The following is a 25140-nucleotide window of genomic DNA, read 5'->3' as shown; positions in this document are numbered from 1 at the left end:
CAGTGTATGTTGCTGTTTTCTGTTTGTGATCGCAGTCTGAAGATACCGCATCCCAATTTCCGTCTTTCCTGATTATCTTAAAATCCAAAAAAGGCAGCTCCTTTTCTTGCGCAACCTCCATTGTGAATGTTATATTTTGGTGTATTTGGTTCAATCTCTGAAGTATTATTCCCATTTAATCTTTCCTCACTACCGCGAAACATCATCTATATACCTCACTTAAAATGTGGACTACGTGCCCCCCCCCCTCTTCTTAACTCCATTCTGCTGTTTCCTCGTACGTGTTCAGCAATTCCTGAACGAATATAATGCTTCGCTTATTGGAACACTCGAGGAACGGACTTTTTACATCAGATGAGACCACTTTTCATTATCTCGTATTTGGCCTACTTTAGTCAGTGTCTCAATGACCTTTTGACTTTTCTTAGCAGATTTCTTTCCCATCCGTATGCCAAGGCTCTTAGCTTCGCTGAAGGACTTTTTTGCTGATCCGCTGCTGATCCCCAACACCATTACCTTCATTGTGGGCATTTCATTCCGGGTAAAGTAGAATTGGCTATTCTTAGATCCAAGATTTTCCCAGTAATCGATTTCTATTCATTGAGGACTTTTTTCTGATGAATTTCCAGAGAGGACCTTCTTTATTTCAAAGAACTTGCCTTCCTTTAGATTCATCAATTGATCATTGCATCCCTGCTTTTTCACATTGACGGAAGCATTTACTTTTTCAGCTTGCACATAGAAATATTTTTTTTCGTTAAATTCGTCAATTATTCTCCATGGCTTTTGTGCGAACCTTCCATTTGTGCGATATTATAGAATATCCTCCTGCAAGCAAATACCGTTATTTCAGGAAGGACTTGTAGCACTGATGAAGGGAACAAGTCGTTCCCGAAATATCGGAATTTGCAAGGTTAATAAATATTACTAGCGAAAAGAAAATACCTGCGTCTATTTTCATAACGATTTGCCTTTGATATTTGTTCTTGTTGTAATTTATTAACAATTCCACCTTGAGTTTTTCTCCTTGGACAGCTGTTTCCTTTTCTCGATCTGATGGCCTCCAGCTTGTTCTCCAAGATGCTCTTTTTTTCTCTTTCCGCGCAGATTCATGCTTTGGTAATTTTCTCTCATACTTCATTCATCTCACTTTTCCTCCCGATGCTAACAATTTTTTGGTTAGTTTCAAGTGGGCAGAGTAGATATTGAATGTGTTCCTATCTACACAAATTTTCCATTTTTGAAGTGATTTAGTAGCCTTCCTTCTTATTCTTTTTTGGCTACAATTCAATGGATTCAAACAAAAGCCGTTTTTCGGGAATCAGTTGCTCCCTTCTTCGGTGTTTATCTCGTTGTGAGGTTTTCACTGTTCCGTTTAGTTTCCTGATGTTGTAGATTTCGTTGATCACATTCGAATGTTCCTATGGTAGTTCGTGGCTTTTTTTTACCATATGTTTTGCCACACTTTGCCTCTCCATTTTCTGCGTGATTTGTGCTTGACTTTCATTCTCATTCCGCTTAATACTACGCTATCACTTGTATACTAAGGGAGACAAGCACAAAGATGGATTTTAACCAGTACTGCAAGATCGAGAGTGTGGCGCTCATTCGCCTTGACTGTCGCACAGTCACTGTTATGACAGCATTTCTTCTCCAATATATAAGCGATTAGTTTAAAAAGCGATGCAAAAATCACAGGACTTCTCCAGAAGCTTACATTCCTCTTCCACCAGTCGATCACTCTGGCGAAGTGGATTTTGTTGCCATAGCCAACGGTAGAGCCATCATTCTTTCTTGACCTATCCATTGCCATTTTCGCCTTCTTATGAATACTTCTACGGGTATCTGGCTCGTATCCAGGCATAGTTATGATAATTTATTTGAAAGTATACTGAGCTAGGGTATAGAGTATTCTGATAATGCAATGAAGGCAATTGTTGAAAAAGCCTGGACCTCTCGAACAATGGTAGCGGCCACTTTTCACGCACTACTCACTATAGCAAGGAAACAGAATTAACCTGTGTTTTCCCTCTCATTGAAAAAACTCTCAAGCATAGCCAGAACAATTCTGGGGGATAGCGTCAAAGGCGGCGGCTTTAATCCGTTTGAGCGCATTGGCAACAGAGATAATTCCGGTCCTAATTAGAGAAACAGTTCCTATCCGGATGTTTTGTTGATCAGCCATTTTATCCACAAGTGATGGAACTTCACCAGATATTATACAACTCAAAATCGAAGTGAAGTACTGCTTCCACCTCTTCATTTGCGTGTCATCGTTCATGAGAATCCTACCGTTAGCGTCCCTCGCGGGACCATCGAAAGGCTTACAACCACCTGTCAGTCTCGTGGTGGTGCGCTACAGATTAGTAGAATCGTTATTATTTGCGGGAACTAAACAGTAGTGGAACTCTAATGAACAATAATGAACTTTCATTAGAAACATCATCATCATCAACTGCGTAACAACCGGTATCCGGTCTAGGCATGCGCCTAAGTCGCCGAGGTCCACCAACTCGATATCCCCAAAAGCTGTCCTACGCCATTGCTCCATCTTAGGCAGGGTCAGAACTGCCACAAGTCTTGCTATGAGAAATGGAAAACAACAATGGGCTTTGACTCAAAACAACTGGACCAAATTGTCAGTATGATTCAGTATGATAAATCTGCGTCGAAGATGAGACAATGCAGGCAGAATCCTGGTATGGGAGTTAACTCTGGTGGTACGACTGGCGACTAAATCCTAATTGTTAGAACTTTCTCCAAAACCATCGATTGATCATACAAGAAAAGAAAATTGATGACATGAACGTTAACTGGCTTGATGCTATTTCTTAGGACCAAATCTGTATTGACCAGACACCAAGAACCGAACAAGGCGCTTAGGAAAACAGTAAAAGAACGCTTTGCCTTTCTATTGGCAGTAAGGCTAACAAAATTATGAAACTGCCCCAATATCTTTGCGATACAAATATAATGGGATCAGTTCAACAAAATCTATGGTATTGGATGATGGAACTTCCCCAAGTGATATGAAATTTCAATTCTATGGTCGGGGCCAAACTGCGGTTACCTCAGAAAAGTAACCAAATTACTTGTGAAACGCGTTTGTAAAAATAATAGCAATGAAGATTGATTGACTGCAGGATTCCCCAGTTCGAAGCGATACGATAGGATACGGAGCGATAGAACATATTGTGAGGAATTAGAAGGGAAAAACAGTGATATCAAAACTGCAGAGGACTCATAAATGAGAAGATCGTACTCTCTTTATGTCTAATACTTCCACGAACTCTGGCTTAAAGACGGATAACAATTCTAACAGGTCTTTTAAATAATTTAGTCTTGAACATTCGTGGCTTTCAATTTGCCGATATTATGGTTGCTTTTTACTGATTTACCAATACTTTTCATTAACCACTTCACTAATCGATGTCACTGTTTGCTGAGAAACGTTCTTTTTCCTTGAGATATATGGCAGTTATACCTCTCTTTTTTTCAAAAACCATTGCCATTGCATTTTCCTATTCCTTATTCTTATTATGAGACTGTTCAATAAACAACAGTTAAAAAAGATCCTAATCCTAGCCATGTGGGTATACTCGTTATGTCAATTTAAAGCTTCCCATTGATACTGCTACGAACACTTCTTTGACTTATAAAATTCAAAATTTTTTCCCCACCTGGGAACCAGGGCCTTAGAGAAAAAACTGATCTCGGAGGAAAATTGTGCGAGCTCCGCTATTTTCTTGTTTTTTTTTCATTAAAGTGTATATTTTGGGCTCACAAAGAAATTCCAGACCACGGGGAATCTTTTTTTCTATCCCTTTCTTGTCAGGCCTGGAATGAATTCACCTAGTCACAGGTGCTTTTGAAGATTTAAGTCAGAAACCGTGATCAGTTTGCGGGGCCTCTATATCGACAATTTTAATATTTGTCAAACTGAAGGCTACAACTACTGGCAGAAGGCAATCACATCCGCTCATATCTCAGGACTTCCAAAAGAGACTACATTATACCTTTGGAAACATGAAAGGCTTTACAAAAATCAATGATGTTCGAACAATGCTCCTCAATTTGAAGGAGGGGGGGATATTTGCACCCATTGGAAAAAGGCATTACTTGTATCTCCTGCCACAAAACTCCAGAGATTTCAGTCATAAGATCAAATTTAGAAAAAGACAGGTCCATTATGTAACCATGAATCCTTGGGAGTTCTTCCACAAAACGTACAAATTCTCAAAGTTATCCGCGAAATACAGTTCCGGGTCACTGTGCAATTCAAACAGGAAATATTTTCCCTCCATATTTTCCTCTACTCCCTCCGATTTTAAAAAAGATCGCATTCCTCCCTATTTACGAGTGCGTTTAAGTGTCGTAATGCACTTAAGTACATTACGTAATTCACCAAACATGAAGTAGAGCGGTTTGATGCCTTGATGCTGTCGGAGCAGAAATTTAAGTGTGAAACCTTATCGAAGGCAATTGAACCAATGATTGACTGACTAGATTACATCATACACAAACAGAATTGAGAATGGAGAACTTCATGAATAATAATCAGATTTGATGGTAATCGACGTAGCGGGCAAATACCCCGGTATCCATGCGAAAAAAGATAAATATCAAATTGGTGGCTCCAGCATTCCTGCGCTGGCTTTCCAAAAAGGTAGCTGTCATAAAAGTAAAGTTGATGTCTCGATCAGACAAACGTCTCCACTATTAAATGAGCCAAATAAAAGGGGCCCAGGCAAAAAACTTTGTTTCTCAAGTATCCACCTCTCTGGCGTGACACTTTAGATATTTAAGCGGACAATAACTGAAGTACAAAGCAAAAAGAGAATTTTATGTGCCAAGGTGAATTCATCGCCGATACGATCTTTTTCGATTCAAATCTATTCCAGAATCGTTTCAAATAAGACGACATCTTGAATGGGTACTGAAATCATTAAACCAACTTCAAGACGTGTTTTTTCTGAGGATTTCAACATCTCTTTGGAGTAGAAATCTGTCTGTCACTTATTCTGCATTTGAGATTTTAATTGATTTCTTAATAATGGCTTGGGGAATTACTCCATATCCATATGTAGAGATTGTTCTTAGATATTTGGATATTAATATGTCGAATTTATGCAACTCGTTTCAAAATAGTCAACCAGTTGTATGTGTTTAATAATATAATAATTGACCTTCGTTTCGTTTGCGTTTCTACCATGAAACTTTGTAGATAATTGGGGACATGTGAAAGCTTTCATTGTTAAGGGGATTGGAGATTTTAGTAAGTGGAATGATTTGAAAAGCACTTAGACTTCAATCGAAACAAAAAGAATAGAATTTCAATATTCTATTATTTACTGTCTTCCTGACAAGCAATATGACAGCATGGCTGGAAATTATTTAGTTATTATCTCTTACCCTCTTCGCACACGAAACCGGGTGCTAATCTAACGAACTCCTTCAACAAAATGTTCAAATTCCTTCTCAACCCCAAAAGGGAAAGCCTTCATTAGACATTACACCATCATTCCAGCACTTTTTCTAATTCTCAACACACTTCCGAAAGTTATTTGTTTGGGTCACATTTTAGCTCTGTCAGCGATACGTTCGTAATCTTAATCTTTTAGAAGTCTATAGCCCTTTGAGGTCACGTTTACAGAATCATGCTGCAAAAGATATGAATTTTCGTCAAAAATTCGGACTTTTGCTTCAGATTGCTCCACACATTACTAGATCTAGAGTGTCACCTTAGTATGATGGATCCTTAGTTTTAACCATTCTGGCTCATTGTCCACTTCATTCAACTTACGGGCTTTAATGTGAATTAAACGAGTTTGGAACCAATTTTGCGTGAATAAATACGTATTCCACTTCTAGTTTTCTCAGATTTCTGTAAAACAAAACTCTCTTAAATAGAATGATTCCATTATAAAACCGAACTGCCTTTGATACAGAACAGCAGCAACGCGTCCCTTTGTCTTCACCATGTAATTTTCCAACGAGATTGTAATCATACGTTATAATACCGCACTTCGGTTACTTTTCAATTTACATAAGTCCTTCCCTCCTCCACTGCCAAAATCATCCTTACTATTCTTTCAACAGTTGACATGATTTTTTCCTTCTTTTTTTGACAATTTTCCTCACCTATGTCGATTTTGGCAGAGTGATTAATGTTTACAAAGATTCCCTAATGTGGCAAAATCATTGCGGCCGATTTCAATGCTTGGGCCCTGGAGTGGGGAAGGCGATCGACGAACACCAGAGGTCAAATTCTGTTGGAGTCATTTGCGGAGCTGGACATCGTGCTGGTCAACGTTGGATGCGTGCCCACCTTTCGAGGAAGAAGGTCGGGTTCGATCGTTGACCTGACATTTGTTAGCACTTCACTGGTGAGGGGGATGGCTTGGCAAGTGAGTGAGCACTACACTCACAGTGACCACCAGGCCATCTTCCTCTGCATTGGGAACCGGGGAAGCAGTCAACGACACTCTGGAGGTGGAAAGGCTAAGGCGGTTTGCTGGTCTATCGAAGCTTTCGACGAGGAGACATTCCTGGCCGCATTGGAGGGAGCCCATGATCCGAATGGAACAGCGGTGGAAAGGGTCACACAGCTGTCTCAGTGTGTAACCGAAGCATGCGACGCTACGATGCCACGACGACGTTTGCACCACGGCAAGAGGCCAAACTACCGGTGGAACACGGAGATCGCTGCCTTGAGATCCTCTTGTCTCCGAGCGAGGAGACTTTCCCACAGGACAAGGGGAAGGCCGGAGCACCAGGAGCGTGAGGAGGAATACAGGGATCTGCGAAGCAACCTTAAGAAGGCCATTCGGAGAAGCAAGCGGGAATGCTACCAGAAGCTCTGCATGGAGGCTAATACGAATCCGTGGGGTACAGCCTACCAAGTTGTAATGAAGAAGATCCGCGGGCGAAAATCACCTCAGGTGACATGCCCACGGCTCTTGTTGCAAATAATTGCAACTCTTTTCCCGCAGCAGGAGCAAGACGAAAGAGAACCCCAACTGGCAGCTCAGCAGGACGTCTTCTCGATCCATGATGTTACCGAAGAGGAGCTTTGGGAAAAATCTGCAGACGTATTGGGGACAGCAAGGCTCCGGGATTGGACGGAATTCCGAACAGGGCTCTGAAGGTGGCGGTCAAGGCCAGACCAAGGTGGTTCGCAAGCACATTCGAATCGTGCATGGCGGAAGGAGTGTTTCCCGCCCAGTGGAAGAGGCAGAAGCTGGTCTTGCTACCGAAGCCCCGAAAACCACCCGGCGTGCCGTCTTCATATCGCCCTATTTGTCTCTTAGACACCATGGGGAAGATGTTGGAGAGGGTGATATACAACAGGCTGCTCCCGTTCATCGAGCTTGCGGGTGGTCTTTCAGAGCGGCAATATGGGTTTCGGCGAGCCCGTTCTACGGTCGATGCAGTAGCAAAGGTCGTGGAATTGGCTCGAAATGCAATGGCCATGGGCAAATGCTGTGCTCTGGTGACGCTGGACGTCAAAAATGCTTTTAACTCAGCCAACTGGGGCTGGATTATGGGCGCTTTGGCCAAACTGGGTGTTTCTAGCTACTTGGCTCGGCTCATCGAGAGTTACTTTTCGGACAGACTTCTCTGGTACGAGACGGACGACGGGCCGAAGGAGTACATTGTGACAGCAGGTGTGCCTCAAGGTTCTGTATTGGGACCGCTGCTGTGGAACATAATGTACGACGGAGTGCTTGGCCTTCGCGTGCCGGAGGAGACAACGCTGATTGATTTTGCGGACGACTTGGCGGTAGTTGCAATTGCAAAGCATCCCGAGGACGTGGAGCTTTATGCAAATGAAGCCATTCATACCATCAAGTTATGGTTACGAATGGCCAAGCTGGACCTGGCGTACGAAAAGACGGAGGCGGTCCTCATTACCAACCGTAGGAAGAACAACACGGTTACCATCCAGGTTGATAATCGTGAGATCGTCTCAAAATCGGTTGTCAAATACCTGGGGGTGATGATCGATGCCAAGCTGAGTTTCAAGTTACACTTGGATTATGCGCGAGAGAAGGCAGCAAATGCCAGTTCATCCCTTGCAAGGATGATGCCTAACGTGGGAAGGCCGAAGTATAGTCGCAGGCTACTCATCGCGGGAGTGGTGAGGTCGATCCTGCTATACGCGGTCCCTGTCTGGGCGGGAGCGTTGAACCACGCTGTCAACCGGAGGAAGATATGTTCGGCATACCGGCCAATTGCGCTAAGGGTGTGCAGCGCATTTAGGACGGCGTCGCCGGAGGCAGTGTGTGTTATCGCAGGAATGATCCCTATAGATCTTCTAGCGAGCGAGGCACACTGGCTCTACGAAAAACGGAGGGCAAATCCAGCCGAGGTGAATGCGGATTTCCGAAAAGCCATCAGGAGAGAGTTGTTTGGCAAGTGGCAACAACGATGGGATAACTCCGACAAGGGCAGGTGGACCCATACATTGATCCCGTGCATCGAGAAATGGGTCAACCGAAAGCACGGAGAATTGAATTACCACCTGACACAGTTCCTTACGGGACACGGTGGCTATAGGAAGTACTTGCATCGCTTCGAGTTGGACGAGTCTCCCAACTGTCCTGAATGCGGTGCTACACTCGAGGACCCGGAGCACGTTATGTTCCATTGTCCCAGATTTCTGCAGCAGAAAAGGAGGTTGAACAGCATCTTAGAGGCGAACATCGAGCCCTCCAACCTGGTGGAAGAGATGTTGAAGTCGGAGGAAAACTGGATGGCGGTAAATGAGGCAGTAGCCGTGGTGCAGACAAAACTCGTGGAGTTGGATCGAGCTCGGAAGGCAGCGCGACGGAGACGTGACATGGACGAGCTGGTATAGCGAACCAGAGCCTCCCCCGCGAAGTAATACTTCACGGTGGTCCCGCGGGGAGGGGCGGAAGAGTGGGGGGTGGTTTTAGTGGGTGTGAATCCCACATACTGCTGCAACCTGGCGCAGCAGCGTCTTTCTAAGATTTCCACCTCCATCCATAAACGAAAAAAAAAAAAAAAAATGTGGCAAAGGTAGGAAGGCTTGGTACTTCAAGGGCCCGTTCTCAGAAACTACTCAGACAAAATATCTGAAAAGAAATGTGGCAGTTCACCCACATGGTATCTAGGCGTCAAAATTCTCCCCATGCCGAAATTGACTAGGAATCCTCCTTAAGTTTATCCTAATAGCATAATATATGCTACACTGTATATCTTGCATTAAAAACCCTTGAATGTCAGTATCATAAAATGAATGGTCTGACAAACTAAATGCATGAATATTACGAGCTAGGTACATATGAAACAAATGCCTATTCAACTATGCTTATACAAGCAATGCACAAAACCTTTCATACCTGAAACGTTCAGCTTCCCAGCTTGTTTTCATGTGGTGGTCTACTTCGGACTTCATGTTACAGGCACACCCGGAAACTGCTGGTGAGATTCTACTATTGAAGAGCAATTGTCAATTTGCGTAACTCAACCCAATTCGGTTTTTTTTTGTATACGAGCCTGGCCCTTTGCGGATTATGTTGTATTCGAGCAGATCCATGTCTGCTTCGTACGCAATATCTGGGCAATGGTATAGTCAGATCCGCCCAATCAGTTAGGAAGAAGGGTACATACTAAAGTCGTCACTTAAGCAGTATAAGACGCCGGAGCTTAAGAAGACACTCCCAAGTATTCCCGGCTAATTGTTAAAGGCGACAAGAGGTCCTGGTGGTTTAACACGAATTGCTGCATGTAGGCATAATCCCGTGATCTTCTTTGAGCACGGTTTGATGTAGAGACCACAATCAAAATGTCAGGCGATGATGGCTTTACGGTTTCTTACCAAGGTAGAGGCAAATCGGCAGACGCTGCCTCGCCTCTGCCCTGGGAGCAGCGTGACCAAAGCGGCTCGCAGATGGTAAAGGCTCCTTCACAAAATTCGCAGAACACAACATGACTACGAATTATATTGATATATGGTGAGGCAGCGTCCAGCGATTTGCCCTTGCCCTGGTAAGAAACCGTAAAACCGTCATCGCCTGACATTTTTTTAAAGTTTGGGAGCTAAGCCCTAAACGAGAGGTCCGTGGACCAAAAAAGAGGTAGTAAGTTGATGCGGCTTTAGGATCCCACAATTCTCAAAAAAGAAATATTTTCAGCTCTGACCAAGCTCTGGTCAATTAGGCGGATTTGCGCTCAAAATAATTCGTAGTCATGTTGTGTCCTGCGAATTATATAAAGGAGCAATTAAAATCTGCGAGCCCCTTTATCATGCTGCTCCCAGGGCAGAGGTGAGGCAACGTAAGACGATTTGCTTCTGCCCTGGTAAGAAACCGTAAAGCCGTTATCGCCTGACAGTCCATTAGTCATGAGGAAATTTTAAATAACGTGCATAGATCCAGATAGGTTCGGGAGGGGAGGGAAAGTTTGAATTTACCTTGCATCTTTTCTAGGGCAAAACAATCACAGTTACGGAAAGGTGACAATATCACAGAGTACATAGTACTCGAGCGCACTTCTCACGAGGGATTTGAAGAGAACTAAGGATGGTTGGATGGAGTCAAAGTTAGAAAAAGAGCGAAGTATAAAGCCTGACAATTTTGCTGCGAAGTTTATTGTCGAAAGCGACTCCGAGAGTGGGTGAGCATTTAAGCGAGTAGTACATAGAGTGGAAATTTCTGACGTTTAGCGTTAAGCCATTTGCAGAGCACCAACAAACCCGAGTGTCTAGATTCGATTGAAGGCAGACGCAATCCGTAGGCAACAATATAGCGAAAAACGTTGGCATAGGACAAACAGGGACAAGTAAGGATGGGGAAAAGGACGTTTTTCAAAAAAATTATATAATGAAGCACCCAGAATAGATCCCTGTGAACAGCAGAGCAAGGGGAGAAGAAATAGGATGTGCGTCCATCAAAAGAGGCGCGGTTGGAAAAGTAGAGGTTGGAAAGGTAAGTGTAGACCCAAGAGATTGGACAGGAGTGTCTTGTGACTTACAGTGTCAACGGCTTTAGCAAAGCCGGAAATTTAGACCTTAGTTAGAACTCAATTAAAACAATCATTCCAAACAAAGGCAAGAGGGCACTCTTTAAGCCGCAGGTAAGACAGAGTATACTAGATATATCAGGTCGTGGTAAGACCCGTTGTGTTCTCGCTCTACTGTGATAGCCAGAGGTAGATAATAAGCTGCAAAGGTCTTACTGCGGCTTCAAAAACTTACGTGCTTCCGCATTACCGACGCCATTTAGAATGCACCCACTCGTGTCCTGTTACTGCAACTGTAACCCTTGAACCTTATAAGAAAAGGAGAGGCGGATCACATGTCGGAACTTAAGATTTTCTACGAAATCACAAATCTAACTCTGAAAATATGTAATGTGATCTAAGTTCGCCCGGAACTCCAAAGACAAGATCTCAATAACTGGTGAGATTGAAATTGCTGGAAAGACAGTTGTCTGGAAAAAAGAGATTCTATGTTACTCAAATGGGTCAAAAACAGAAGATGGGCCAGTGGGAGGAATACATGGGGTGAATCCGAAACACAGCTTATGGGCAAATACATCACTGTATATATGGGATAAACCTTTACAGCAGAATATATGTACCAAAATTAATGCGAAAATACCAACAAAATGTTAGGAACATGAAACCAAATAACGACATTTCTAAATAAAACCAAAATATATTAGAGACACTGATTGACATAATAACCTGTCACTATCCTCTGCAGAAGCATCTGCATACCATGAGTGTCTCTATTGGAGACCGAATTTTGGAACGAGTTAGACAAGACGGCCTCCGATATTATATTATAATGCCATAGGAAACATACTATCTGGGAAATAACCAATTCTAAAGATGTTTGACCTCCTGAGCTTAGAGAATAGGACAAAGTCTGCTACGACATTCAATAGACCAACGAGGGTGCAATATCGGGCGATAAAACCGGATTCCATTCCAGTTACCTATCCGTCCAACCATCGAAGTTGAACTGCAATTCAAAATCGGTCCCCATTATGGTTCTTGATGTACATATTGGGTGCAAGTCTCTTCAGTCTCTTCACTCCCAGATAAATAGCCTTACCCCTTATATATTATCTTTCAGGGAATCCTAAATTTGAAAGTTACTACAGAGAAACTATATTTATCTATTATCTATCTTATAATGTCCACTCACCAAGATTTAAAGGAAACTTTTGTATAAAGCCAACAATTTCTATATTTCTATATATCTATGTGCGACTCGTCCTGGCGATGAGCATTTGTAGGGGGAAGATCTTCCTTTCTTCTCAGAAAACCTGAAATTTAGCCATTTCAGATTAAATACTTTCGTCATCTCCCTATCAATCTTAGAAGAAAATCCCTGTACTATCCCGATCAATCATGTACCCTATAAAATCTTATAAATTTGTTAAGTAAGGAAATCAATTTAATTCAATTTCAACCTCCATTCATCACTTCCTTCGTCCCTAAAACTATTACCAATTTTGAACAACATCAAATACACCAAAGCCTATAATCTATTAATTGTCAGGCGTATCTAATCATTTACCCCATTTTGAATGCTAAAAAAGGAAACCTATCATTATCGATTACGTATAATTATTTTAAGTATTGAAGGTCGATTACAGCGAGCGTGAACATTTTCCATAAACATGCACATCCTTATCGTTCCGTCTCGAACCCTCTCTGGGACCATTCTCTTGGGTTGATTTATAATATCTAAACCTAAATCCTTATATTAATCGTCTGGCAATAACACAATCACTTGTGCGTACCCACCACCGCCAACTACTACTTTTCGGCATACATTTGACATGCCATTAGTTTCGCTTCAGATATGATTGATTTGTTACTTCAGCGTGTGGAAGAGCGTGAGGCGTTCCTGTCTATACGGCAACATAAAACAACACGGAGAGATATGGGGGTAGCGATAAAACTGCCACTTCAAATAGGAGGGTGGTCTGCCGTGGGGTTACCAATTTCATCGTTAGCAAATGAAAACTGGGTTGGTGTTCACAGTGTAAGTTAAGCCTTAAAAGGATATGACTATTCCCACTTCAGTGACTTGGTGATTTGAGAACTAAGGCAGACAAATCCAGATTATTTTGAAATCTTTCTCGTAGCGCATTTTTAGCACTTTGGATAATACCTTTATGTAGGAGTCCTAGATCCAAAACATATTTCAGATGTTTCATGTTTGAGCATTCGAGACTTCCCACGTTTTGAACTTAAGGTGGTATACTAACAAAATGAAATAAGGAATAAGTCTAAAAACATCCGCCTATCTCATAAAGATTCACTTGTCTTGCATCAGGTCTGCATACTTGCGTCGTCTTACTATCCTTCCCAAACGACAACTCATCAAAATTTGGCACAGTATCAGCACAATGGCGGTTAGTTACGGAGATTTCCGATTTCTCGTTAATGCTCTTATAAATAGTCGTCAAGCTTAGGATTTTGTGCGAGCGTCGCGTTTTGTATGCTCATCCCGTAGTGAGCTCTTCAAATACGCCACCCACCCAAAAATTCCACCCTCCTTTGCAGCTCCTCCACATTTGCTCACATATCTCCACATACTTTGTTCTAATTCTGATTAATGGATTTTCATCCTAATCTCTATTTACAGATATGGCCGCAACACAAATACGACAAGGACTCTTCGTCGTTACTGCTACTATTGCACAATACAAGGATATGGTCGTATAAGAAGGAGAGGGTGTCCAAAGGCCGGACCGAAAGACCCTCTTTTGTGCGCAAACACAATCTCCTCTTATCTTGTTGATTGCGTCGCTGAGGAAGGAAGAAGCTACAAAAAAAAAGATGTATCCGACAAGCAAATACTCAACAAGGCCACCGTCACCGACTTTTGTGAATTTTTCGCCACCGTCCAATTATCCTTCATCGCATCATGCCACCATGCCAATGAAACATCATATGATTGCGAAGGATACACATTCACACACTGCCGTTACATTGGATGGACGGGGCGAGATTATCTTCCCGAATGATATTGAAAGTATAGAGTTTTGTGTACAGGATAATGTCGTAGTCAATTATCCGCCGAACGACGCTTTTAGTGACCGAAGGCGACGAGGGAATAGTCGAAGAAGTAATCATAAATTAGAAGTTGAGCAGCAGGTGAGGATTGATTTTGTTTGTATGTAGCACTTTATGGTCATTAAAAAGATTTGTGTGGAACAAAAAATCCTATTACTTCTGTCTGACTCATTTTTTCTAGGGATGGAAAACCCTAAAAAATGTTAACAACGTCTTGGGTTTTTACTTATCAAAATCCCTAAACTTGGTTACGAATCCGATTTGATTTGCTCGAAAAAGTCATGTTTGAGTCCAGCTTCAGTCCAAGGTACTTAATCCTTGCTTTTGGCAGTTTTTTCCAGTGTAAAGTTGAAATAATGAGCATTCATCCATTCGCTTATCCGTAGCGTCAGTATGCCAGGTCTGCTTTGCGCCTGTTCGACATAACCGATCCGGCATAACCGATCAGGCGCGACTTTCCTGGCATGTCGTGTCTTAGCAGACTATCTTAGAAAGCGTTCCAGAGGTCCGGCCCTAAGATGGATTCCTTTGCTATCCCCGATGTGACCTCCATTCTCCTCTGGTGTTTTAGGTCTTTAAAGCAAAGGCTACTTTCTCAAGTAATACCGCAAGAGATAACTCGGCACGTAGAAAGTTTTTTTCTAATATTCCTAGAATGTCTTTCCATCTTAGGGAATTAAAGGGATTTCTGACATCAATGTTATGAGAAGAACCAACCGCCAAGCTCGACGATTGTGCGCCCCCGCTCGATGAACCGCATCCACGACTTGCATGACAGCATTCAATGTGGATCTGCCTGCTCTAAAACCGAACTACCGTAGGGATGAGTCTCCGATAGCACATATCGCTTCATTGAGTCTACTTTTGCTGAGCTTTTAGAGCACTTTTCAACCCGTGCCAAGCATACAAAGTGGTCAGTATTCAGACGGCAGCTCAGAGTCACCTCTCTTTTTGCTGATCAGCGCAAGTCTCACCACCCTCCATCCAGAAGAAAAAGTGCTCATTTAGGTAAGTGTTGAATATGCCGAATAGTATGTCTTGCCAATGTAGGAGCACCAGTTGGTATTCTTCTATCGATATACTATCGGCTCCTGGTGCTTTCTCGTTTTTCATAGAGACGACCGCCTCTTCCAAATGTTCTATACAGAAAACTGGACAGTCTTCAGCGCCCTAACGCTGGTGCTATCAACACGTTCGGGATGTGCAGAGAATATTCATCATGATCATCATCAATGGCGCAACAACCGGTATCCGGTCTAGGCCTGCTTTAATAAGGAACTCCAGACATCCCGATTTTGCGCCGAGGTCCACCAATTCGAGAGAATATTGCCCATAAAATACATTCAATCCGCTCGGCCTTAAGTGGACAGGGTTTCCGAAGAGCCCCGATTTTCGAGTTACCAGTTTATTCCCGGGTGCCCTAACTCACTACGTCGACCAAGTCCTGCGTCACGTCAAGTCAAGCATTGCTTCTTTTGGTTGATCTGTGCTCTGTTATTGACGTACATGCCTCCGCCCCGGTCCTTTGAACGTATTGCCGACCATGGACCAGTGCTTGCACATCTTGTTCTGCCTCTTCAGCCTTTGTCCTGTTCAGAAGTGACGTAGGCTTATCTAGATCGGTTACGCCAGTTTGCTCGGTCAAAGACCTGATCTGGATGGAATCGCAAGGCCTCCAAATTACCATCTTTTGCCATCTTTCTTCGGTCAGTGCGACTCTATAGCAAGCGCGAATGTCCTCACTTTGAATGTGATCATGGCGTGCTACACTACTGATCCAATCCAATATTATCCCTTTTTTAACTTCAGACGAAATATCCTTTCCAGGTCTTCATCAGCTTGTAATTTTTAGTAATAATTTTTATATTTAGTATAGTCACCTTACCTTATGATGTACTGTCTTTGCTTGGAATAACAATTTTCTCAGGGTAAATCCTCATCTCCCTCTACTTTTCTAACCATGTTTGTCTCAATATTGCCTAACCGCGACGCACTTTTCCTTCGGGCATCAGCTACTTGCTGATGCATTCACGTTAGATCCTGCTCTCTCTAGCCCACCAATATTTTAGTCACCTTTCTCAAGGTGGGCACCACATCTTGGTATTTATCCACACATTGGCAATTATGCCATTGGATGTCACCTGGTTGACTAGGATACTATCGATAACATCCTTAACAGCATCGTCCCCGAGTTCTATTTGAAGAGCGGTCTGTAATGACAAATTATTGTGATTTTTAGGATAGTGAAAACCCTTTCCCCTTCCATACTGTAATCAACGCTTTGGTGTCCATTTTGTAGGTCACAAATAAATCGGTCAAGGGTCTAACGGAATGAGACGGCAATATATGTTAGTAAGTATCAGCGATCCTAATTATCGGTCTATGTCTTCTCGTTTCATAAAAGCATAACCAATTTTTTTAAATAAATGGTTTGAGTCAACACAAAAGCTTCTTCACTCGGTCTGGTAGTGCTGATTCCAAGCATCCAAAATTGCAAAAGTCGATCATTCTGAAACAGCATTGCTCTGCATCAGTTCAGTTTGTTTCGGATAGCAATCGAATATCTCTTCCTAAGTCTTAAACGCATGCTTGAAACCAGACAGGATTTTTTACCAGAACAGCCATTCCATGTCGCTCAATAAAACCAGGAAGAACCTTCACATTCTTAAGATCCAATAGGTATATATGAAATTAGAGTCCAATGATCATTGCCGGTAAGGTTCACAGCCGCAATGGTGTTCCTTTCAACTGAAACCCCTTGTCCTTGCAGTCGAGTGCATCCTTTTTCAGACAAGCACGTTCAAATGTAAACAGGCAAGCCAGCTTTCCCCTCCAAACTGAGGGAGCACTTACAATCGTTGCTGGCTAAATGCGCGTTTGGCAGTTTTTCTTCCGCACAAACTTCGCAAATATCCGATATTCACCCACTGCGATTCCATCAGCTATTTCCTACCAACGTTTGACACTCTCGAGGTAGAGATGTCCTATAGAATGGGCCAGCATATCACATTTTCTTCAATGGCGTTACTCAAGTTCATCGGGGCCACTTAACTACTCCTGAAGTTAAACTCGTGGTTGTCAGTTACTACTCTATCTGCAACAGCAATGCATATAATTCCTCCTTCTTTCTTTGGTCTTATCTTAAATCGAGTGTTCTAAAATCTCAATATTGAAATCAGCTTATAACAGGCCAGGAATCAAGAGGACATCACGTATCATAAACAATACTTATAACTAGCGTGCCATCGGCTAAGGCTTCCAGCGAAGTATTTGACTTGGCCACTTTGACATTATAAAATTCTCCGTTGGTGGCATGCACGTCCCTTCAGAAGCTGATCAGAGATTCCCGAGTCAAACAGAATTCCATTTTGGCCGCACCTTCGGGGACCCCACTAGCAACTAGACTAAATTCTTCACCTCTTTTTGTTTAGAAATTGAGGAGTTTAAGTCTGCATTATCTGCATTCGTACCCTGCCAATTTTGATTCTCCTACTGCTGTGGTCAAGGACACCACAGCGAGCTTTTATCTTCAAGCATTTACAGTGGTGATACCTACTTGGCATTAATTACCTCTGGATATTCACAGTTTATGGCCTCCTCCGCTTCGACCTTTTTTGTGACGCAAAAAAGATCTCGGATTTCTAGAGAGTACATAAGCTCTAGGCTAGAAACGAGACCCTTCTCCCCCAATAGCCTCTTGATCGCTTCGCAGAACGTGCTCTTGCTAGTCGCCCTTTATTTTCCATATGGAAGACACTTCTGCTCCGTTGCCTTCGGGTTTCATCATGTAACGAATTTCACTAAGGGCTACCTCAAATGTCTAGCCTTCCGTTGGCTTAATAAGCAGAGCAGACGGTCTAGTCCTTCTTCCTTTCCTCATCTTTCCTGTTATTGGTTTCTGGTTTGTAGCCTCCTCGTCTTTGGACAGACGGGTCTCTAACGGCATAGACAGTTGCTTCCATTTATCTTTCTTCGCCTTCTTTTTTTTACGCTCTAGAATCTACTTGGATAAAGCACGTCTTGCTCTTTTCGAGTTTTCCCGCAATCTTCGATTCGTTTGGCACTAGTAGTGTTCTCAACGGGAAGTGCGGCTGTTTTTGTTTTCCAAGCATCTTCTACCGATCTCACCGTTAGCCTGTAGCAGGAGATTCGGTCCTGTGGTTCCGGTAGTTCCATCAGCACGTTTCTGACACCGTTACTGACGTTCCTCTGGAGGAACGTTGCCGACCGCATAGGCTTCACCACTGCCACGCATTTCCTGATGAGCTTATCCTCTTCGGTTCTAGCTAGGACGGTCGACTTCACTTCTACTTGGTTCGGGTCAGAGTCTACCTGCTCATGACTAACGATTCTGCCTGGCCTTTTTTCCGGCGTCCCGGTATCACAACAGATATTTTAGCCCTCGCTGCCACTTTCCCTGGTCAACGCATTTTTTGTGCTCGACGGCTCCGAGAATTTCCAGTGTGTGCCGACGTGTACCGGTCATTCGCGGCTCGCTCTTCACCGAGAGGCTTTTTCAAGGCTGATACCTATAACGTAGGTATACTGCCAGCTGGGGTGTCAGAACTACTTACTCGGACACCTCTCCATATTGTAAGCGCCCCTTTTAAGGGTCGTTGACGACCTCTGAGGCGATCCCTTATGTGAGCATAGTGCATCCACCACGAGAATCTTATACTCCTCCTCTACTGTTATCTGCCATGTGTTTGGAGGGTAACCCACTCATCTGCCGCCCTAGGATAGTGGATGCCACTGTATTTCCTAAAGTGTAACCTAATCACTGCTATTTCAACCTTCTATTCAGTACTTCTACCGGTACCTGCTCTATGTTCCGATACAGTTCTTCTGCCGGGGTTCTCTTGGGCCTGAGTACACCGATGACACGGTGGAAAGACGTGTTAACGAAGCTTGGAACCTTTTCCACGAATACCCCCACATATGTAATAGTACAGAGAGAACATTGACACGGAACCACCTCAATTTGATATTGGTGTTAATATATACAACAACTAACGCAGCTAAAGCAAACTCTGCTTGAAGCACGATCAAAATGCAAGGGTCAGGGCAATAAAATTATTTTGCAATATGGCGATGCACGACTCTAGTCCTAGTTGTTAACAAAACTCTCCAAAACTATTAAAATAGGGTGAACTAGAGGATTCTACCCCTCCCGACATACTCACTAGATATTGCTCCTTCTGACTACCATTTGTTAAAATCAATGAGTAGTGGCTTAGCTGAAAGGCGATTCTATTCTTACGAAGATTTTGAAAGATGCGCCCATTCAGAGAGATCCGAGAAGACTATAATTGCTTTGATAAATCTTTTGAAAATAAAACTAGAAATTTTATAGTACTAGAGACTTCTGAAATAAGGCAGCTTTTATATTCAACTTTAAATTGGACTCAAATTGCGAGTGTCAATACCTTTTCCGATATTCTATGGATTCTTATATAATTTCAGCTCAGAAATAATTTGGTTTCTATCAATTCTTTCATTCAACTAAACGTTTGACAAATTCATCGATTTTTTGCCTATCATTCTTTTTTTACTTTTAGGTAAAATGGTCCCGAAAAAACATTGCCGCCACAATGGAGAGATTTGAGCCCAACCATAAACTAGACTACAATACGCTTCAAACACCCAATAACCACGTCTACTCGTACGCCTACTACGAACCGGGTGCAGCAAAATGCCATACAAACATTCCTACACCACAAAAAGAGCTTGCACCTTCTACAGCGCCCATTCCGGGCCCATCGAAAAGTCCTCCAAGAAATTCAATACGGGCCCTCCTAGCTAAAAGTTTTCGCTCAAGAGCGCCCACCTCTTCGGAAGAACGGCACACCTATACAACGCGGTATGGGACCCAGGAGAACCTTTACGAAGAAGTCAATGATCAGAAAATCCGAAAAGTCCTTTCCGATAATCGAATAGTTTCAGTCAATTCAACAATGGTCAAGGAGGAACTACGTAGAGTTCAGCATAATCATTTTCGAGTATTGGATGAGCTGAATTTGTCGTTGGAAGCGCTGATAATGCCGTCCACCCCGCCTGATACAAGTCCTGCCTCAACGTCCGATATGAAAGGTGGACCTACGCCACATTGCAGCAGTAGTATGGAGAACCTTTCGAGTACACTGACGTCGATAGAGTTAAAGGATCACACCTGCATCAATCCCGAATTCGATGAAGGCGATCTGGATAGCGGATTCAGTGGCAGTGGTAGTAGTAGTGGTGCTAGTTATAATGAAAGCCTTAGATATTACAAAACAGGTGCTGTGATGATACCGCCAACACAAGCGAACGCCGGAGCGACAACCACAACCCTTCCCCATATGCGAAGCTGCCGATCATCGTCGTCGACCTCGACGAAAGGTAGTCTAAACTCTGATGACCACACGTCGATTGGTTGCATAATGACATCCTCATCGTCGGCCGCTTCGTCACCCTTCAATTTTGGACGTCGCTGCTCCGATACGCAGAGGTCTGCCACGGCTGGAACAAAACCGAAAAAACACTTCTGGACAATAAAGCAGTGATGCCGCAGCATTGGTCGACAAATACAAAAGACACTGAATATTGTCCTGGTAAGTGGATTTTTAATTCTTTTATTTCATATTTCATTCCATTATCGTTATTGGACTCAATGCATCAGACATCTAAAAAGATATCCACTTCGGAGATTTGATACAATCAGCGCCCATTCGAGTGGGTCAATATTTACCCAATTGTTCGGTGTCGCTGTTCAGTCATTCCGACGCCGCCGTCTAAAACGAATGCATGCTCCCTTTGCCATGTCGCATAGCTTTCTGCTTCAAAGGACTCACACATGACATTCCATTTTCCCTCATATCGACTGAGCAAAATATTGTATGATGCGCTCCAACTAAATAAATTTCAGTCCAATTGAATCGCTCCTCCTTGATGAGCGGCACATGTCAAGGCATCGGATAGCATGCATTCCTGGCATTCGGTGACAATTTCGTTAACTAATGAGTAGTCATTTTTGCTTTGAAAATCAAAGCGCGGAATTTCACATACTGAATGCTGTAGACGTGTCATCATCCCCGTAGTCATCAAGTTCCTTCCGTATGATCTGATCCCAGAAAGGCGTACGTACTCGTATGATATGTGTTTGCCTTGGTATGAGCACATGCTGCATATTCCTTCCGATAGCTCTGGATAGGGGCATACTTCAATGATATTAAGTTTCAATATGGTTGAGGGAGCATTGACGATGGAAAGAAATTGTCAAAGTTTCAAAGTTACATCACCTTATGATTGAATGATGCTATTAAAGAGTTTGTGGCTTTCATTGATGTGTTGTACAGGAGTTCTGTGCTCGAGAGAATGAATTAATAACTTTGGAGAGTTTTTGTTTTCCTCGATATTCCAAAGTTTATTGGTGACTATCTGAAGGAGTTCAATACATTCAATGGTTGCATATTTGGAGTGAATGAGTTTTTATCTGGTTGTGTCTGCGCTTTGATTCCAAATCTTAGAGCAACCCCTAAAGGTGCCATGTGGTCCGCACGCCTATTAACAAAAACTATGTTTTTAAAAAATTAAATAATTTTCATGAAACATATTCATTCATAGAATCCCGATCCCTAAAACTAAGAGAGCCGAAGTAGAATTGCCTCCATCTAGATTTAATTCTCAAATCCAGCCCAAAAAGTTTACAAACGGTATCAGCTTCCTTACCTTACTGTTGATAGTAACATTGCCAGAGAATGGCTCTCCTAGTGAAACCCAGAACAAAGAACGGTTTTCTTAGTGGAACCCAGAGGAGAGTGACTTTGCGCGAGCCACTCGGTTTGTTTAGTTCATGTCCACAAGGAAAATCCCGCTCCACCACCATTGGTAACCCATCAAAAACAAATAAAGTGCGTACTGCCAAAAAGTTTTTCTCAGATGCTAACTTGAGCTTAATATAATCCACTTCATTTGCCCAAGTTCCTTTCATAGCAAGTCCTTAAGGTTTAGCTGTCCACCAACCTGCTTCAAGGAGTCGGACGACATTGCACGCTACAGTGCATTTGATGTGAAAACCCAGCAGAAGTAAATACGAAAGAAAGTTAACTACGGTTGATAAGCAAGAGCATGTTCATCCCACTGTTACTTGTTAAATGCTCCTTCTAAGCACAGGAAGGCAATTATGATGCATTGCTACTGAGATAACCCCCGTTCGATCCTGCTCACAACTTCGAGCAGACCAGTCGCTGTAGCTCTACTCTTACGACAACCGCAATGAAAATTGGAAAGAAACCATCGATCATTAATCAGCCTTAAATATCACAGTGTGTTCTAGGACTCTCCACATAAGGGAGATAAAACTCATTGACTTAAAGTCTCCCACCTAACTATCTTGAGTATCAAAACCACACCCACGCATCTCCAGGTATATGGTATGTGCCAGGACGAAATACAGCTTCTATAATTTTCGTGTCTCAGTTCCTCCCTGTCTTACTGTGTGATCTATGCACTGCAACTTCCGCCTTCTGATTAATAGGAGGTAAATAAGGTACTTCACACATAAATCAACTTCCATCATTCCCCACGTGCAGTCCTTTTCAATGTCTGCCAGTTGCGCTCCCATATAGATCCCCATCGTATGAAGACGCTACCATATAGGACAGTAACCGGATTTAGTGCTGCAAGTTTTCTCATTTTGAGTTACTTATTTTCAGACTTTAAATTATTTAATCCGTCATATATCCTGCAGTACTACCGCTGTCCAGTTTAGATCTTCTTTTTAATGATGCCTAACTGACGAGGAGAATCTAGATTTTAGCACGTTTGTATTTTCGCCCAATATTTTCTCAAACACATCGCATACATCTCCCCCTGAAAAACAGTGAGCTGATAACCTCCAGATTGTGACATATTGTGCATTGGATTGATTTCAGATTTCAGTCCTATCTTCTATCTTAGATCTATCAGTACATCACATTATGTGTTTCCTTTAATTGTTATTGCTCCAAAGATTCCAGCGCTCCCTTATTATCAGGGTCCCCACTTCGGACGTAAAATCGCTGCCCATCTCCCGCTATGTCTGTAAGCCATAGACACCTACTACCTCGGTTCCCTCTTTACTACCATGGGCAAGGGTTACATGCTCTTTATTGCACCCGTAATGTAGATCCAAGTGAATCTTCGAAACAAGGATTATTTGCTAACACCTTACATTACCTGCGCTTAACCTTTGAACACTATAATATGGCCCCACAGGTTCGCACCTACTTCATTACGAATGGCATACCCAATATACTAATTTTAGTCTATATCCCTTATTTATAGCTCTTTTTGTCTAAAAAGGTGTCCTATTTGTTTAAATGCCCAAGATTTTTGTTGCAATTTATAGCTTCGTGTTCAAGATCACTTCGAGATGTTTGGCCTGGTATGGTAGTTGCAGATGTTCATCAGAACCAGGTGGGAATTCGAGTTAAATCTGCTTTTTTCCTTTTTGTGAACATCAGAAAATTTGTTGATGTTCTCCCTTCCCAGCGTTTTCTTACTAAACCCAGATTTTATTGCACAAATTCTGAGAAATTTAGCAGGAATCTTCCCAATATGACTATGCCAATATCGTTAGAATACCCTTAAGCATGATACCTCCCTTCGATCAAGGAAACTAGAAGTTCGTCGATTACAAGCATCCTCTGCAAGTGGCGGCCTACAGAAGAGATTTGCTTGAGCCAGTCTGCTTTGCAGTAACGACTATAAAAGTCTACATATGTATAATGTCTTCTTAACAGCTGATACCATTGATCCAAAGGAGGTATTGCCTGCTGCCTTTTTGTTATTTGCTGCAGTCTTACTCTTTGATACAAACTGGTTAAGTGCCACCTCAGAAGTTTTCCGGATTGTTAAGCACTCTGATTGTGGCACAGGGGACAGGATATTAGTTTCTCCCTCAGTTGCATATCAACAAGCTTTTCCAACTCCAGCTTCTTGGCAAAAAAGGCGGTTAGACTTATACTATACTTCCATACTTTAGTATGGGTTTGGTCTCGCTCTGATTTTGCTCGAAAGACTACCCTCGGGGCCGTAGGATGAAAAGTATGCAGAAAACCTGGATTCGGGCGAAAATCATACTGGTCTGTTGTGAAAGTTATGCGAGCCTGCAATTATCACTTTTCCATAGAAATTTCCAATTTAGGCTCGGGAATCCCCCCATCCCCCATTCCTCGTCAGGCCTGACTACTCTAACGTGCCTCCAAGCTGTCATTGTATATCCCAGTGCAGCGTTGACACTACACATTTAAACTAGTTACCCTTGTCCAAATAGAATCCTGACTTCTCTACTGTAGAAGTTTATTGCTAATTCCCAATCTTCTTTTTTCGCCCTATTGTGTAAAACCGCTTCATCCAACAAAATCTAGCCACACATTCCTAGGTTTCTAGGTTTTCCTTTCCAGTTTTTCACTTTCGGCATGTGGCCCGTCGGGTGTTTTCAGTGTGCGAACAGAACTAACTGCCCCCGACACCTTTTCCTATGACCAAAACAATATTTGCTTACCATGTGCGCGATTACGTAAATATTTAATCATCAATGCGTTTAGCACCAGTACTGCCTTAAGCAGTCCTGTCACGTCCTGGACACGCCCCTAGGATAGTCCCAGTCTGGGCTGAAACCTCATAGACAGCACACTTTTTATGGTCGGCCGATAAGTTTAGGACCGCGGAAAAAAATGTGGGCCCGGAGTGAAAATTATGTGGGTTCTTCTATTATCCCCTTAGTTGCAGCCATTTCGTTGTAAGTTTTGTTGTTGTGTTCGGCACCATCCTCTCTACACGACACTACCGCTGAGTATTTTGTAACAAGTATATTACGATGTTGCACACGCCACACACCTGTCTCTAGTGTGAATGTTTTATACTCCACAAAGGAACGAACAGGAGACAAACAAGTACATAAATATATTACCAAATATTGTAATAAAGCTCCATCAAAGCGCTAAGTTGCCACGTTCTTGTACGTCTCGTGTCGGAACGTCTACAGTTGTGTTGACAATTGGACTTTGTGACTTCTTTCTCCAGAGGAACGAGTCCTCCAGTTTTTTGGCAGCGCGC

General features: G+C 42.7%; 1 protein-coding gene across 3 annotated transcripts in view; it reads left to right on the top strand.

Moving 5' to 3' along the window:
• The window catches only part of LOC119657899, a 182562-nt gene that overhangs the window by 136386 nt on the left and 21036 nt on the right, over window positions 1–25140 (top strand). For 2 of the 3 annotated variants that reach the window (XR_005250181.1, XM_038065054.1), the window contains exons 5-6: window positions 13631–14142; window positions 19620–20651. Coding sequence is in view for 1 of the 3 variants with exons in the window: in XM_038065054.1 (XP_037920982.1) it covers window positions 13825–14142; window positions 19620–20603 (1302 nt within the window). In the remaining 2 variants the exon portion in view is untranslated. The remainder of the gene's footprint in view (window positions 1–13630; window positions 14143–19619; window positions 20652–25140) is intronic. The other variant, XR_005250182.1, reaches the window with a different exon arrangement.

This window comes from Hermetia illucens, chromosome 5 (assembly GCF_905115235.1).
Source record: "Hermetia illucens chromosome 5, iHerIll2.2.curated.20191125, whole genome shotgun sequence".
Taxonomy (NCBI): domain Eukaryota; kingdom Metazoa; phylum Arthropoda; class Insecta; order Diptera; family Stratiomyidae; genus Hermetia; species Hermetia illucens.
The sequence above is the reverse complement of the archived record's forward strand: the minus strand, read 5'-3'. Positions and strand labels throughout refer to the sequence as shown.